The following is a 16,430-nucleotide window of genomic DNA, read 5'->3' as shown; positions in this document are numbered from 1 at the left end:
AGAGGTGAAGGCCATCATGTCCATCAGTGTGGATCTGAAGAGGATCTTCAACCTGCCGGGACGTTCAGACAGAAAGGTTGAACTCTCCTTCAGAGGTAATTTGTGCAAATATGCTCCACTCTGTCTTCACAACGCTGTGAAGACAGAGCATCAGAGGGACTCCTAACAAATACTTCCTGGAGGTTTCATGTGTGAATATCTAGTTTAAGGCTATTTTGATGTGGCAGACATATTGAAGTTCATTTAACATTTTTTACACCCTACTAGATAGTTGTTTGTGGTCATTGCTTTAATTTTGACATTTGAATGAATGCAATTAAGGTTTAAAGTGAAGGAAGTATGAGGATCTAAGTAAAAATTATACACAGAACAAATGTGTCTTAAATCTGATCTCAGTCATTTTCACTTCTCAGGATTAAAARATAAAGTTTCAGACTGGGCTTTTTAAGGCTCATGAGGAAAGTTAATCACAGTATTATTACATTTCCAMATAATACACAAATAATTAAGTTCCCAGTTGCAAGAGCTATGAAGTGATCATGTATGGTTGTTTTCTTTGTTGTCATAAGAAGTTATTTTATTCCAGGGACAACTACCTCGACCATATATATTTTTTTCCAAACCATTAAAACATTTTGTTGGTTCATTGCCCTCAAGAGGTTAGTAGACGGTACATCAGCAACACTAGTAGCTTCAAGGCTTTATAGCATCAAATATTTATCTAAATTAAGAGAAAGTGCAAGAAAATGAACTATAAATCTAGCTGAAAAGAGACAGAACTTTGGAAAATAACCTTGAAACACTAGTTTAGAGCAGGAGTCTTCAACTCCAGTTCCGTAGGGCTGCAGCCTGTAGATGTGTCTCAGGTCCAACACACCTGAATTAAATGACTAAATTACTTCCTCAGTATGCGGTCAAGTTCTCCTGCCAGTGACCTCACTACTTGACTCAATTGTGTTAAAGCAGAGAGAAATCTAAAAGTTGCAASACATCCATTTCTTTAGAACTGGAGTTGAAAACCCAGTTTATGAACCCAATCCAGTAAAATGAAACAGATTTCCTATCCTTCATTTAACATTGGAATAATTGTGTTATTTAGATTGTCAGTCCTCTATGATGTAAAAAGTTTTATTCCATCTATCCACAAAAGTCTATTGCTTTCCATCTGTTCTATTCCCCTTTCACCTAATAACTAGTTAATAACCAGATAGGAYAAATACTGGTGTTGCCAATGTAACCTGTTTAATTAATCTATCTATCCTCCAGGTTTCACTCATAAAACCAGAGCCCCACAGTGTGAGAATGTTGCCATCTTCAACGAGGTCAGTAACCGTATGAATGCTGTAGAAACAGGAAATGTATTTGAAGATGACCTGAGGCAGCTAAACATACAGGCTGATTACAGATAATAAACAGCTGTGGCTGAATGTCCAGAGTCATTTTCACCTTCCACCCTAATGACAAGTCCTTTTGCAGCCTATAACATACATATATCAAACTCAAGGTCTGGGGGCCAAATCTGGCCTGACGTAAATTTTTATGTGGCCCATAGACACTAGAGGGACACGTAAATAAAACTTTCAAGATAACATTTTTGAGTTTAAGTATTGTATCAGTCAAATCAAATGAATCATGAATTTCCTTTGAGGACATTAATGATTCAKGGCCCAAAATGTCCCAAAAATTCAAATGAGTTCGACATCCTGAGGGGTGCCTACATGCCTATWTCCACAAAGCTGAACTTCTGACTCACAGAGCAGTCCTGTCCAACTCCTTCCCCACTCAGCTCCTCCAGACTAGTGGCAGCAGCAATTAGCAAACACCTGGTGGACCTGCCAGTCTGCCGACTTCATCAAACAACCCACTTCTCAGACCAACGCTTCTAAGAACGGTTGTAAATGGCATGATGGAGAAGCACTGTTGTGGTGCGGAAGGTGGAGTGTCAGGAAGAGCAGGAGCTTCTTAAAGAGACGGAGGCCAATTTCAACGCGTCATTTTGTGAAGCCAAATTTCTTAGTTATAACAAAGTTATGTTTGATTTACATAGCATTTTCATTAAAACTTGATTGAGCTATAAAATGAGCTATGTGCTTGGAAAATACATGATATTCCTCTCTGCCTCTTTTTTTTTTTTTTTTTTTTTTTTTTTTACAAAACATGGACATCAGCAGTGACAATGATGGTTAGTTTAACATTTTATTTTAAAAAAATGCTGTAAGATGTTTGATGCATTAATTGTGTACTTTTTAAAAATGTTGTCATTTATCATATTGTTCAGAGAAGGTCACAAGTCTGATTGTCTGGTTTGTTTTAACTTTATGACCAGAGGCAATATTTGTTGAACTGGTGACGCTGCACCTTTCATTCTGTCGCCTGGTGTTTGTTGATGTGAACATGGCATATAGTAGCAGTTCGCAGGCACGGGGTTTCAGAGAACCTATGCTGTATTTCTTTGCTGCTGAGTCAGTCAGGTGTTTGTTCTGTAGGTGTTTCCAGGTGAATGTTTGTGTGCGTGCCTTCCTCTAAGACACAGTAGTTAATGATTGTTCTGGAAAATCTCCAAAGTAAAGATAGAAACGGTCTTTTCCTACTTGTTCAGGTTGGAGGATTTTCTGTACTACAAACAGATTCTTTTTTTAAACTGAATTTTACTCTAAGATTGGGTGGAAAGACAAGAAGCAAACTGATTATGGAAGTTCCTCAGAGCCTGGCAGGAACAAAATATGCTGAAATGACAACTTTATGGTCCAATGAACCCAAACAGGAGCTTTTGGCTACTTTACATGAAACTTAAAGTAAAACAGCTCTAATCAACATTGCTGGCTTAAGATCTTGCAAAATTTAAAATGTTTGTGATTAAATCAATTTTGGATTTTCACTTGTTCTTCTGATGTTTCATTTTGAATGTATACACTCATCCTTCATTATATAGATTCAGTAAAAACTAAGGCAACATTAGGAAAGGCCCTCAACAGTGACACATTAACACATGAAATGTTTTCAAAAATCTAGAAGTGAAATAAAAGGTGCTTCAGCTTTGRTCTTTGTGTAATTCTTTGCATGCAGCATTTCCGTTGGCCCCATTATGGTAAAGAGATCACAGAAGAACTTTTGTCTATCAGCGTTTACAACTGCAGCAAATTCTTTTCCAACAGGTAACACACRCAAACACATGTATGCACATGAATCCAAACTCATAGCATMCAACCATCTTCTAACCYGAAACTGACCAGAAATTACTACTTCCACTTGAATCTCATTCAAAAGCACAGTTTCAACCTCTAATCAGATAAGCTGCAAACAGTGAAACAACCTGGTGTTGCATTATATGGATTGAGACACAGTGTTTTATTAGATAATAATAACTGTCTGTGTTTTTGTAGACTGCTCGGTCAGCTTGTYATTAGTCTGCAGCATGTAGTTACCTCCGGGAGGTTGCTGCTTCGAGAACCTCTGACTGATGCCAACTACAGCCTGACTGATGTAAGGCCACATTAACATCATCTGTAAATGTCTTGAGTTCAGTAGCAGCCATATTGTCTCTCTGTCTCTGTAGATTATTATAGAGCTGGACATTCGGTTCCATCCACTGGAGGGAGTAGCAGGACAATGGGAGGGACTGGACTTTTTGGAAGTTGAAGACAGTGATGAGTAAAAACATATCTTAGTTTTTCACTTAAATATACACAATACAAAGTACAGTTTGAGAAAAATACTTGCTCTCTTACTTATTGTTTTTTGACATGTTTATCTTAGACGTAGACAACATGAACAAATTAAAATTCTGCAGCAAATTGTTCTCCAACAATTTTCTGCAGAAGGTGAAGTATATTTTGGGGTGTTGTCTATAATTTGCCTCTGTGAGATGCATAAATTAAGACTCTTGAAGACATACTTAAAAAAGTAAGCATATTTATTAAGCAATACAAATATATTTAAGGGACAAAGCCATAGCACAGAAGTTTCAGCTTGGGTGTGTTATCTGTTTTCAGATACTGCATAAAGATCTCAAAATGCTACATATCCTGCTCCTACTCAGAAAATTCAAGAACAGACAAAAACAATGTAATTGATATTTTATATATTTAATTTAAAAATGATTGACTCTTGGTAGGAAATAAAAAAAAATCTCTGATCCGAGTCAATCCATAATTTTCCTCTTGGAACAATTAGCCTTTTTTATGTTTTTAAAAACTTAATTTGGATAGGAATTGTGTTGATTGATGTTTTATAGGTCTATCAACTTTGTGCAACGTATACATGTCATTTTCCAAACAATTTATCTATAACTGGATCTTTTAACCCTAAAACCAAGTGATTTGTAGCTTTTTAAATTTATTGAATAAACAAACAATTATAAAATTTAGCCCCCTTACTGCAGCTTACATTTTTTTAGTGAAGAAATAAAACCAAAGCTGTCTTTCCTTTGTAAACATTATATATTACAATTTTGAAAACTAGCACAGCATAAAAACACACCAAACATATACCCATATGTTTTATACCCATAGAAACAAAATTAAGCCAACAGTCTTTTATAATGCATGTTCAGTCTATTTGCAGGATGTGATATACCATCCWTTTTTCACAGAAATGCAGAAATTTTCTCTCCGGCTTCCTTTTACGGTCTAGAGGGTGTAGAAATTGCTGTTGCACACTTTTACATTATCTAAATAATAGATAACTGTAATCCCTTTTTCTGCACTATGTTTGATACTTTGCTTTGCACAAAATACTGGAAGAGGAAACTTGCCTGCTCGGCTGTATGTAAAAGATTGTTAAGATAATTTACACACAGACCAACTGCAAGGCAGAGAGATGGTAGTTATTACTTTCTTTTATAWCATTTTTTATCCATTTACAGATCATCTRTGGTCATCAGGAATGATGGATTTGATGACATTGAGAGGTGAGACTTTCCTATAACATTCATTTGTTCCTGCCTTTGCAGATGTTACAAGGTTAAGCTAAATATTTTATCCACACATTAATTTTTCTGAATATCAGCAACAAGACAGTCAGAATCTGGAGTATTTTACTTCAACTACAGCATCATGCAAAAGCATTCATACACCTTAAGTATTTTCATGTTTTATGAYATAACAACTAATAAAAATAATAAAAGCAATTTCTGTAYTTGTGTTCAGCTCAGTTTTACTCTTTTGCYCCCAAATAAATTGTAGTGCCACCAACTACCCCCAGAGTCTRCTTGTTTGTAATTTCATCTCAGTATAAATGAGGCCGTTCTTTGAAGGCCTCAGAGCTTTATTGCAGAAMATTCATCAATAAACAYCAACAACTCCATTCTTTAAGATGCAGTGTCCTCCATGTTCTATATGCATCAGGTTCTGCAGAAGACTTGTAGAGAAACATTCATTTTATTAAGGTGTTTCTGACAAATAAAACATCTAAATCATGCAGGACACTTACTTTTGAAGACTGAGGCTAGCCATGCCCGGCTTACATCAAAGCATGTTTGTGTATCATAAATGGGCCAAATCAATGCAACACTTTTTCTGTTGTTTTTGTTTGGAACAATTTTAAAAACCTTGTTTCTTTTCTTTCCACTTAACACATATGTGCTACTTTGTATTGGTCTAGCACATAAAGTCCCATTACAACAAACTGGAGGTTCTGATTGTAACTTGACAAAATGTGAAAATGTACAAGACGTGTAAATACTTCTGCAAGGGGCAATATGTAACTGCTAATGAATCAAAATGATTGCTTTTCTTTATTTATTTGACTACAAACCTCTATTTTCTTCMATTTTAGTAAATAATCTCCACTCTGCTCTGTCTTACTTATTGCAGCTTTTAAAACATTTATAAACTATTCATACAACCTAACCATCATTTTTATAATGCATATTCTAATCCAGATAGAAACAGATAAACATATGATTGCCTATAGTGACTCTTTAAAAAAAAAAAACTTTCCTCCTGAAACAAGAACAAATATAGAACCTTGTCTTTTCTTGTCATTAGAGGATCCATGGCGTCTCGCAACGATCAGCTGGAGAGAGATGCTCGCCGTCTTGGTCAGAGCCTGATCCGGACAGGCGATGAAGACGAGGATGATGAGGATTATGATTATGATGATGACCTTGTGGAGATGGAGACCTGTGACATCACTTTAACTCCTCTCAGGAGGTGAGTTGGTGTGACGTTGTCTCTCTTACCCGTCAGGGTGCAGAATCRCTGATCTGCTGGGTGTGTCTGTGCAGTCGTTGCAGACCCCTGTCTAGAACTGCTGTTGCAGCGATGCCCAGAGTCCACAGCTTTCAGGTGAGTTCAAGTTAGAATTTACTATCCTGCCAGCTACAGGTAAATCCAGTAAACACTCCTGTTAAATCTTTCTGAGTATCATCTAAAGTTTATTGAGTTAACGTAACCGTGTGCTTGATTGTGTACTGATGCAGGTGAATGTGAACATCCTGGAGGCTCAGAAGCTTGTTGGCGTGAACATCAGCCCTGCAGTTTTTATCAGCGTTGCAAGTCAGAAAAAACACACAGCAACACAGAAATCCACTAACTGCCCATTCTACAAYGAGGTACGCCACAGCTGGGAATTCAGGAGAAAACTGTGAACCAAATCAGAGTCTAATGTAGAAATCTAAATCTAAATCAGGGAACTTAGATGAATGTATGTTTTGAAAGAAAGTGAAAGTTGAGATTGCATTTATTTCTATGTTGATTTGACCACAGCTTTTGGATCATATCATGAATGAAAGATCCAAGTAGARCCCGTCAKATTTTTATTTAAACTTTGCATGAACTTTCTAAAGAGTTTGTGACGTAATGCTCTTAATGAGTCCTTKGAAGAGAYGGAGGCCCGCTGCATCATAGATCCTCCACCATATTTAACTGTGGAAATTAAGMGTCTTTCCACATGTCATGGATTACATATCAAGCAAAAGTAGAGTAAACTGAAGTTGTTTCTCCTTTTCCTCTTTTCACTTTTTCTAGAATTTCCAGTTTGAGTTTCAGGAGGCTCCTCAAATCTTCTTTGACGAAGTCATAGAAATAAAGGTTCTTCAAACATTTGCTTATTTATTTATTTATTCTGCCTTTTAGAGATTAAGGAGTCATCATGATCACTTGTAACCTTATCTCGTCTCAGGTGTTCCACAGACGGACCTTGGCCTTCCTGATGACCCACATTGGGACCTTTAAGATTGACATCTCCACCGTGTACAGTCAGCCAGGTACCAGTACGGCTTACAGCTCACAACAAAGAACTCTGACCCTACCTAAACCCCAAGGTACTCACTGACTCATCTGTTTGCTGCTCCAGACCACCGTTTCTATCAGAAGTGGGCTCCTCTCACCGACCCGACCGACACCAGGTCAGGAGTGAAGGGCTTTGTCCGGGCCAGCCTTAGTGTGCTGATGAAGGGAGACGCTCTTCGGATGCCCAGTCTATCAAAGGGTTCCTCGTCTGGAAGCAGCGAGGATATAGAAAAGTCAGTGAAATGAAGTATTGTCATTATTTTAAACAGATTAAAAATACCAAGGAAATGTTTTGTTTCACATTTTACATTATGGTTGAAAATAAATTTGCCAAGTCTCAATGTAAATGTAACTGAGATTATTGTCTTGGTTAGATAACTTCATGCTGTTACCCTTTTATGGGAAATCTGGGAGTAATTCCTGAATGTCTTGTTTAAACCATATTCTTGAATAAAAGAGCCTTCCACTGAGGTGAATTTAACTATTTTAATGCTGTTGTTTTAAAGAAATCTGTTACTTCCTCGTGGTATGCCGTCTGAGCGTCCATGGGCTCGGTTTCGTGTTCGGATCTACAGAGCTGAGGGTCTCCCAACCATGGAAGCAGGGCTGATGGCAAAGATGTCCGTCACTGATCGGGCAGTTTTTATTGACCCCTACGTACAGGTGACCTTCGCTGGACAGCAGGTACACAGATGAACAAATACAAATATTCTTGGTATGAAATATTTAATTGACATTGTTTTTACTTGTATGCTGTTGATCAGGGGTGCTCAAACGTTTTGAGAGCAAGATCTACTTTTTCTCTCACCAGCTGCCTGAGATCTACCCCATGACACAAAGACATAAAAAATTGCAAATTAAACTCTATTGACTTATTTTATATGCGAATATACATCAGTTATAGCAGAAACAATAAAGTGACAGAAAACCTAATCCAGTTTCTTCCTCAGTGAGATTCTGACACTGGGAGCAGGTTACTGGTTTCTGGTCACTGGTCAATGGTTTCTGGTTACTGGTCTCTGGTTACTGGTTTCTCAGTCAGAAGCTGGTTGCAAACCTGACGCCAGCAGGTGTCAGTCAGTCATGGTAGATCTGAAATTTGGTTTGATGACCTCAATATGAGAAAATACAGACTGATAGGAGGAACCAAAGAGCCCAATAAAGGTAAAGGCAAATCNTTAGTTAGATGACACAGAGTCCGTCTATAGTTGTACAGCTGCTGCTGGAGAAAACTGTGCAGTGACTCATCAGAGAAGATCGTCGTAAAACCGGTTTAGCAGGCCTTGTAGATAAAATCAAGTTGTTTAATTGCTATATGAAGTTTAAAGAATAGTACAATATATTTTTTGAGTCTTTATAGTCGGACTACACAGAAGCTGCATATCTGGGTTGATTTGCGTGTCTTTGCCTTTTTGGACGGCTTTTCCTCATCATGGTGAAGATATCAGATTATAAAACGCAAAGCTTGAGGTTTAAGTGAATTTTTTTTCTATGCATGGCAAGTTTATTTGTATAACACCAGTAATCCATGATGTAATTCTAAGCGTGTTGCAGGAAAATAAAATAACAAGTAAAGAAATGTACAATGAAGACAAGAGAGCGTAAGACGCATTATACGTATATTAGGACAAGTGAGGTGTATATTTGACCAGCAATTTTGAAATACAATTTGGCACACATCTATGTAGTGCTTTTTAGAGTATCAACACAATTTAAAAATGTAAATATATATCTTTATAATGAGAAATATACATCTGAATGATATGATTTGATCCTTTTGCTGGCGTTAGTACTTTTAGCACCAGTAAAAAGACTTGGGATGAGCTGCAGCTGCTTGATTTATCGTTTTTTCCCCCTCACGTAGGCACCAATWCAATGATCTAACCCTCTGAGATAAAAAAAAAAAAAACGTGTAGTTTTTTCTTTATCCTGATGTGACAGGAAGCCCTTTATTAGAGTGTTGTTTACATAGAAAGCTTATTTAGCAATACTTTATGTTGATATTGACACTCTTATTTGACGACTTTGGTCATAGCAGGAATGTAAATATCTGTGCCATCAGTATGTAAGGGAGATTATGATTCAGTATAATTTGAATGAGGGGGATCAAATAGATGTTGAATGAAATTTTCCGGAAAATGAATCCTCGAGAAACCCCATASTTTTACACATGAGCTGAAATGACATTTCAGGCTCTCCTTCTGTAGTAAATTACAGTGTTTCTTTCACTATTGTTAAAGTTGCACTTCACTTTTGTAACCTTGGCTGTAATAACTTATTTCATTGTATTAAGTGTTTGGTTTTTTTTTTGGTTTTGATTTGCGCAAATGTATACTCGAGCTGTTGCAGAGGAGCACTATCATTAATTTAAAGCCATATTGCTGATTTATGTGACCTTGTTCAAATTTTTTTCCTAAGTRACCAATTTCTCTGCCACATCACATTTTGTATTTGTCGTTTGAATCATTATTACACTACGTTGAATGTAATGGCCTCTAAACATTTAATGTTTGGAAAAAATGATGTTCAGGWCTTTTTATAAAAAAAAACAATTTATTGACTGCAAATTAAACCGGAGATGTTTTATTTTCTGGGCTAACCAAAACACCCCTATTTACTCTTTTTCAGATGGCAGACTGTRTCTCTAAGATTGAGCTGACGGTTTCCTGCGAGAACCTACTGGATAAAGATGTTGGCTCAAAATCAGACCCTCTTTGTGTACTGCTGCAGAAAACGGGAGACAAATGGACAGAGGTAATAGCTCTTTGCTTGTTACAGTTTGTTTTTTCCCAGATTGAATTCATATTTGAGGTAAACCCACTGCACCCATCTCTTCCTGTYGCTTTGTCAGCTGTGTCGCACCGAACGTCTGAAAAACACCTCAAGTCCATCCTTTAGTCAGCGCCTGAGGGTAGATTATCACTTCGAGACGGTTCAGAATCTGAAGTTTGGGGTCTACGACATTGATAACTCCACTTCTAATCTTGCCGATGATGATTACCTTGGAGGGGCAGAGCTGACGCTGGGACAGGTAACCACCGTACAAGGCCAGGTTTAAAACTTATYAGAAGATAAGTTATTTTACTTTTATTATTTCTGTTTTAGTGGTAAAAGATCTGTAAATGTTGAAGTTTCAAGCATGACCTTGCATCTTTGCTTATGCCAACATTCAGTTATTAGTTTGTGAGAATCAAGCCACCCTTTTCAGGCAACTTTTTTGCTTCATAAAAGCTTTAGATTGAATATCGATGAGTGATGTCAGCAATGAAAGAATTGCTTTTTATGACTGGTTTTCTTTATCTAACAGCCTGATGCTGAATTTTTATTTCACAGAGTAGAGAATATCAGGAATACTGTATACTTCTTGGCAATAAAAATCTAACTTGTGTTTGTGTGTGTTCAGATAGTTTCCAGCAAAACTATAACCAGACCTCTTCAGCTGAAGAAAGACAAGCCAGCTGGGAAAGGAAGCATCACAGTAAGTAGCCTGCATTTTATTGAGCAAAGCATCTCATTGTACAGTTTGTCCTTAAGGAATCGGTGATGGTGAAGCATTATTAACGTCACTGTCTGTAGATCACTGCAGAGGAAATCAAAGACAATAGAGCCATTGTGTTGGAGTTGGAAGCTAAAAAGCTTGACAAGAAGGTAACGGCTAAAACTCTACTAAGATTGCTGAAAGGTTCATTTTCTTTAAATCAGAGCAGGAACAACATGGGTTTTATTGCTTTGCTGTGATAAATGAACAAACTTGTTGCCTCCATACACATTTAATTTTGTCGTCTTTGTTCTTCAAAAACACTTGCTGAGAAAACTGTTTTTTCTCCAGGATACATTTGGGAAGTCTGATCCATTCTTGGAGATTTTTAAACAAGGAGAAAATGGGAAATGGCAGCTGGTTCACAGAACAGAGGTAAAGATTCACGTTTCTGCAACTTTCAGGAACATGAAAGTTGCATATAATGGGTGGATTCCTCTCCATTCACCCATTAATGGTCTTCTATGGTAAAAATGATGTGATGTGTGTTTTTGTGTGCAGGTGGTGAAGAACAACCTGAATCCCAGCTGGAAGAAGTTCTCCGTTCCACTGCAGACCTTCTGCTCCTCCGACATGGAAAAACCTTTGAAGGTTTCACCAATCRYKATTTAAGTTCCCCCATAACAACCAATCAAATCWTCATTGATTACATTAAATCCTTTCCCTCCTCTGCAGGTGGATTGTTCAGACCATGACAGTGATGGGTCACATGACCTGATTGGTTCTTTCACAACAAAAGCCTCGGAGTTGATGAAAGCTGCTGGTGGCTCACCAGTGAGTTCAGTAAAACTTGTAAGTTTATTTGTTTCTGTTTGCCCGTGGTCATTGTCCACTTTGCAATCGTTTAGGTGGAATTCGACTGCATCCACCCAGAGAAACAGAAGAAGAAGAAAAGCTACAAGAATTCTGGGGTTGTGTCAGTGAAGAGCTGTAAGGTACGGACTTCAGGAGCTCAGGATTGTTTTTATTAGGTTCTATAAGAATACTTGTGATTGTATAAGCATTGAAATCTTAACTGTGTTTGTTTCTTAGAATTAGATTTTAAGTTTTCAATCATCTGACTTTTGGTTTCATGTGTTCCCCTACAGTTGGTGACTGACTACTCATTCCTGGACTTTGTGATGGGTGGCTGCCAGATCAACTTCACTGTATGTCCACATACACTAATGCACAGACTAAATTTAATATTTGATTTTGACCAGTTTTGATTACATCACCTCTGAATAACTGACTTCTTGGGATTTCATTTTTTATTTAAATAAATCCATGTTTGTCAACACATTAGGTCGGCATCGACTTCACCGGCTCAAACGGTGATCCTCGCTCGCCCAACTCTCTCCACTACATGAGTCCGGATGGGCTGAACCAGTACCTGTCTGCTCTGTGGTCTGTGGGGCAGGTGGTCCAGGACTACGACACGTCAGTACACAACGAACCACAAACTACACCCATGCAGAGTCGGAACCTGAAACAAACTAATCTCAGCAAATTAAAAAATCATTAAGTTTATGTCTCCATTGATTTATCTAAAAGAAACCCGAGGTGTTGAGTGCAAATATTAAATAGCCCGTGGACGTACTTTCAGTAGGGTGTTAAAATCCTTTTTATTTTATAATTATTATAACTTTCCGAGAAATGGAAACTGTTTCTAGGATTGAATTAGACAGACAGCATAATTCATAAAAAATAACCAAAATGCAATGACGAAATTAACTTTTGATATTCTGATTTATCTCCATCCATCCACAGGAACACTACTTAACACCAAAGTTTCACACACATCCTTCTAAAACTCTAAGCAGTATGCACAATGTCCTAGATTATGTAATTTGCTATACTTTACCTTTTACTGCCTCATTTCTTTTGCTTTGGAACCTTTCTAATGTCATTGTTAGAACAGCTGCTTTATACTTCAGGATTTATTCGCATTTCCAGACCTCTGTAAGAAAGCATAATTATTAAACCACATTCAGGTCTTTTGCATGCAGCTCTCAGTTTACCTGGGTGATAATCTAAAACTGTCACCTAGACTAAGCTTTAAATCTACACCTGCATTCTGAACTCATTGTTCTACAGCTTCTTCATAGTCTTCTATATTCAATATTGTTTTTGTGTAAAATTTCTGTTTGGAWATACTATTTCCCCTTTCTAATCTTGTTCGTTGCAGATTTTCATTTACAACCAGTTCGACTTCCCCATACTGCATACAGGTCCTTCTCAAAAAATTTACATATTGTGATAAAGTTCATTCGTTGAGAGATGCAAGACCCAACACTCTGGATGAGCTTAAGGCCGCCATCGAAGCATCCTGGGCTCCATAACACCTCAGCAGAGCCACAGGCTGATTGCCTCCATGTCATGCCGCATTGAAGGCTGCAAAAATAATTCCTGACCAAGTATTGAGTGCATAACTGAAAATAATTATTTGAAGGTTGACTTTTTTGGTATTAAAACACATTTCTTTTATCGGTCGGATGAAATATGCTAATTTTTTGAGACARGGATTTTGGGTTTTCATGAGCTGTATGCCAAAATCATCAGTATTAAAAAAATAAAAGACCTGAAATATTTCAGTTGGTGAGCAATGAATCTAAAATATGACAGTTTAATTTTTATCATTACATTATGGACAATAATGAACTTTATCACAATATGCTAATTTTTTGAGAAGGACCTGTATTTGCTACCATTGTTATAATTTCTGCTTGTTCAAAAAAAAAAAATTCCAGTTAGAACAGTTTGAAATTATTGAGGGCGGTTGTAATTTTTACATTTTTATTTCTTTCGACATATGTTCTGTTGCAGTGATAAACTCTTCCCAGCATTCGGGTTTGGTGCCAAACTGCCTCCAGACTTTCAGGTCAGCTTTTATAACCAACCTGATGTCTAGAATCTAAAGTTCAGCCTCATGCATGACAAACCTGCATGAACTGCAATCAGCAATAGGAACAATTGTGGCAGCATAAACAAGCTAATATTAGCAGTTTTTTCATGAATGATTTACTTTTATTTTATTGTTGTGCAATCACTGAACTGTTTTGTTGTTGGTTTCACAGGCGGCCAATCATGAGTTCGCCCTCAACTTCAACCCCAGCAACCCATACTGTCAAGGTAAAGTAACACAGATGCAACATAATGCCAGGGGGATATCACGGAGGGCTGCTGAACACTTATCCTAAATATAATACTAAGATAGGGTTGGCAGGAACGAAGCCATTTCAAATCACAGGTTATTTTCTACGCTTTGTTGGTCTGCATTGTTTGATTAGTTAATCCTCTGCTCTGCCTCTGTGTCTCCCAGGCATTCAGGGGATTGTGGATGCTTACAGAGGGGTTTTGCCTCAAATTAAACTGTCCGGACCCACAAACTTCTCTCCCATCATCAACCACGTTGCTTCCATTGCCTCCGGTGTCGCTCAGGCTCCCACCGCCTCTGTGAGGAGCCGCAAACATCTTAAATACACAAAAATCTAATCTAACGAGCACAAACCTGTAGTCTGATCTTGTTTTGTGTCTGCAGCAATACTTCGTTCTCCTCATCCTCACTGATGGCGAAATCACCGACTTGGATCAGACCAGGGATGCTATAGTTCGGGCTTCCCGGCTGCCCTTGTCGATTATTATTGTGGGGGTGGGGCCGGCTGATTTTAAGGCCATGGAGCTTCTGGATGGAGACGATGGCGTCCTTAGGTCCACTGTTGGTGAGGCCGTATCCAGAGACATCGTCCAGTTTGTCCCATTCAGAAATTTCAAAGATGTAAGTCTCTTAGTAAATAATAGATGCACATTTTTCACTTTTTCCATATATGAAACAAAAACAGTGAAACTTCTTTATTTTTTTTWATTCTCAGTCCCATTAAGTGGAAATGACAAACATCACTTTATAYAAGAGTGCATTGTAGCTGTGGTTCTCAAGCTGTGGTACACATACCAGTGGTGGTACTTGGGTTTCCTTTAGTAGTACTGAGAAGATAGTTAATCAGTTTTTGAAATGTAAATATAAATAGATTAGCACTGATGTTGAACAGAGTTGTTTGCGCATGTCGGTCTTTGCATCATCAGAAATTTATCAAAAGAAAGATCAAGTGGAGAACATTTTGCAAATTAAAATTTCTGAGTAAAAGCAATGCACATTTTTAAACAATTTCCTGAACTAAATCATAAATGTCCAGTTGGTGACAAGAAACTAAAAAAGTAAATAAACYGTCTTGTGTTAATACTGCTTTTTTCTCAATATGGTGGAAAGTTTTAGCATCTATGGAGATAATCCAGGTTTTTGAGAATTATAGCATTTTGTGAAGTTTAGGTGGCTGCTTCCTCACAAAATACTCAGTTTAACATGCCTTGACATTAACAATCTTTACACCGACTAAAGTTAGGAAAAATAACTATTTTCTGGAAAATATATGTTGAAATTAATATCCTATTGAGTGTTTTCAAGGAGACTTATTTACTAGCCTTCCTTAGTTTTTCTTTCATGGATGTTTACAAATCTATTTTAATTTGACATGTTTTTTAAGGAAAGCTTTAATGTTTCATTAATATTGAATGGAACTTGTACACAATTAGAAATTGTTGCACAAATGGTTGCATCAAGTCCAAAACCCTACAGTCGTTGTTAATAAGCATCATATTTGTTTTTTCTTCTTGTTTGTGCAATTTATTCCCTTCATGACGTCAAAGTACTGCGCAAACACCATTTTAGATCTGAAAGACTTATGTTATGCTTTAATAACTTTTACGATTCAAACTAGGGAGAAATGTTTTTTTTTTTATTCTCTCATTGAATTGTGTGCCAGAAAAAGATGGATCATGCACTGGAATAACTTTTTTCGATTAAAAAACAAAAAAAAAAACAGACTTGCTATATACATTGACATCTGTCTTTCTTTGCCCAGGCTCCTGTGACGGCGCTGGCCCAGGCTGTTCTCGCTGAGGTCCCCAACCAGCTTGTGTCTTACTTCAAAATGAGAGGCCTCGAACCGCAGAAACAACAAGCTGCTCCCAAATCCTAAAYGTCRCCTGCATTCCCCAAACCTACACATCAAACTCCAGCCTCATCTCATTCCACRTCACAATTGTTGCTATTATTGCTATATGCTATGCACAATCAACAGGTCATTGATAATTAGCATGAAGTGTCAACCAATTTCGTAGCAGTACTTAATCTACAAGCCTGTTAAAATAATTCTGGATGAATTGACCCTTTAAAATAGTTTTATAACTGCATACTTTACATATTTCTCTCTCTCTAGCACCTAAATGATATTAAGATAGATTAGGACTTTGCTTCTTTGTAACYAACTATGCATGTTTTGTGTCAAGTGAGAAACACTGAGCCACACAGGAAAACACGCCCTCTATCCAACTTTATCACTCTCTCTAGTGGACATTTGTGGAACTACAGGAGCTGGTATCTTACCACTCAGTGTTTTCATTCCCAGTTATTACCAGAACTTTTGCACTCCAACCAGCTGTGWTTTTGTGGTCTCTGATTAGCTTTATTGATTAGGTGCCAACACTTTGCACTTTGCCTTTGCCTAAAATGCTTTAAAACTAGAATAGAATGAAAGATGCTACCAGCTTTGCACCTGAAGCCTTACTCAAAACATTCTTGTTGCCTTATTTTTGCAATGCAGCCGTGCCTGTAGGATGCTTCT

General features: G+C 37.5%; 2 protein-coding genes across 3 annotated transcripts in view; both read left to right on the top strand.

Moving 5' to 3' along the window:
• Positions 1-16,424, top strand: part of cpne1 (copine I) — a 42,210-nt gene extending 25,786 nt beyond the window's left edge. For both annotated transcript variants that reach the window (XM_008409155.2, XM_017304896.1), the window contains 15 exons: positions 9,861-9,986; positions 10,084-10,263; positions 10,636-10,710; positions 10,809-10,880; positions 11,062-11,145; positions 11,272-11,361; positions 11,446-11,544; positions 11,619-11,705; positions 11,859-11,918; positions 12,056-12,189; positions 13,576-13,630; positions 13,827-13,881; positions 14,072-14,205; positions 14,291-14,527; positions 15,669-16,424. In XM_008409155.2, the coding sequence (XP_008407377.1) occupies positions 9,861-9,986; positions 10,084-10,263; positions 10,636-10,710; positions 10,809-10,880; positions 11,062-11,145; positions 11,272-11,361; positions 11,446-11,544; positions 11,619-11,705; positions 11,859-11,918; positions 12,056-12,189; positions 13,576-13,630; positions 13,827-13,881; positions 14,072-14,205; positions 14,291-14,527; positions 15,669-15,785 (1,605 nt within the window). In that variant the 3' untranslated portion in view covers positions 15,786-16,424. The remainder of the gene's footprint in view (positions 1-9,860; positions 9,987-10,083; positions 10,264-10,635; positions 10,711-10,808; positions 10,881-11,061; positions 11,146-11,271; positions 11,362-11,445; positions 11,545-11,618; positions 11,706-11,858; positions 11,919-12,055; positions 12,190-13,575; positions 13,631-13,826; positions 13,882-14,071; positions 14,206-14,290; positions 14,528-15,668) is intronic.
• Positions 17-16,430, top strand: part of fer1l4 (fer-1 like family member 4) — a 41,201-nt gene continuing 24,787 nt past the window's right edge. Inside the window, exons 1-13 of the mRNA XM_008409158.1 lie at positions 17-95; positions 1,267-1,322; positions 3,067-3,155; positions 3,384-3,483; positions 3,557-3,651; positions 4,865-4,909; positions 5,988-6,152; positions 6,227-6,287; positions 6,422-6,553; positions 6,969-7,031; positions 7,123-7,207; positions 7,297-7,465; positions 7,739-7,916. Of these exons, the coding sequence (XP_008407380.1) occupies positions 17-95; positions 1,267-1,322; positions 3,067-3,155; positions 3,384-3,483; positions 3,557-3,651; positions 4,865-4,909; positions 5,988-6,152; positions 6,227-6,287; positions 6,422-6,553; positions 6,969-7,031; positions 7,123-7,207; positions 7,297-7,465; positions 7,739-7,916 (1,317 nt within the window). The remainder of the gene's footprint in view (positions 96-1,266; positions 1,323-3,066; positions 3,156-3,383; positions 3,484-3,556; positions 3,652-4,864; positions 4,910-5,987; positions 6,153-6,226; positions 6,288-6,421; positions 6,554-6,968; positions 7,032-7,122; positions 7,208-7,296; positions 7,466-7,738; positions 7,917-16,430) is intronic.

The sequence above is a fragment of the Poecilia reticulata genome, linkage group LG5 (assembly GCF_000633615.1).
Source record: "Poecilia reticulata strain Guanapo linkage group LG5, Guppy_female_1.0+MT, whole genome shotgun sequence".
Lineage (NCBI taxonomy): Eukaryota > Metazoa > Chordata > Actinopteri > Cyprinodontiformes > Poeciliidae > Poecilia > Poecilia reticulata.
Note: the sequence above shows the minus strand (reverse complement) of the source record. Positions and strands in the feature narration are given on the sequence as shown.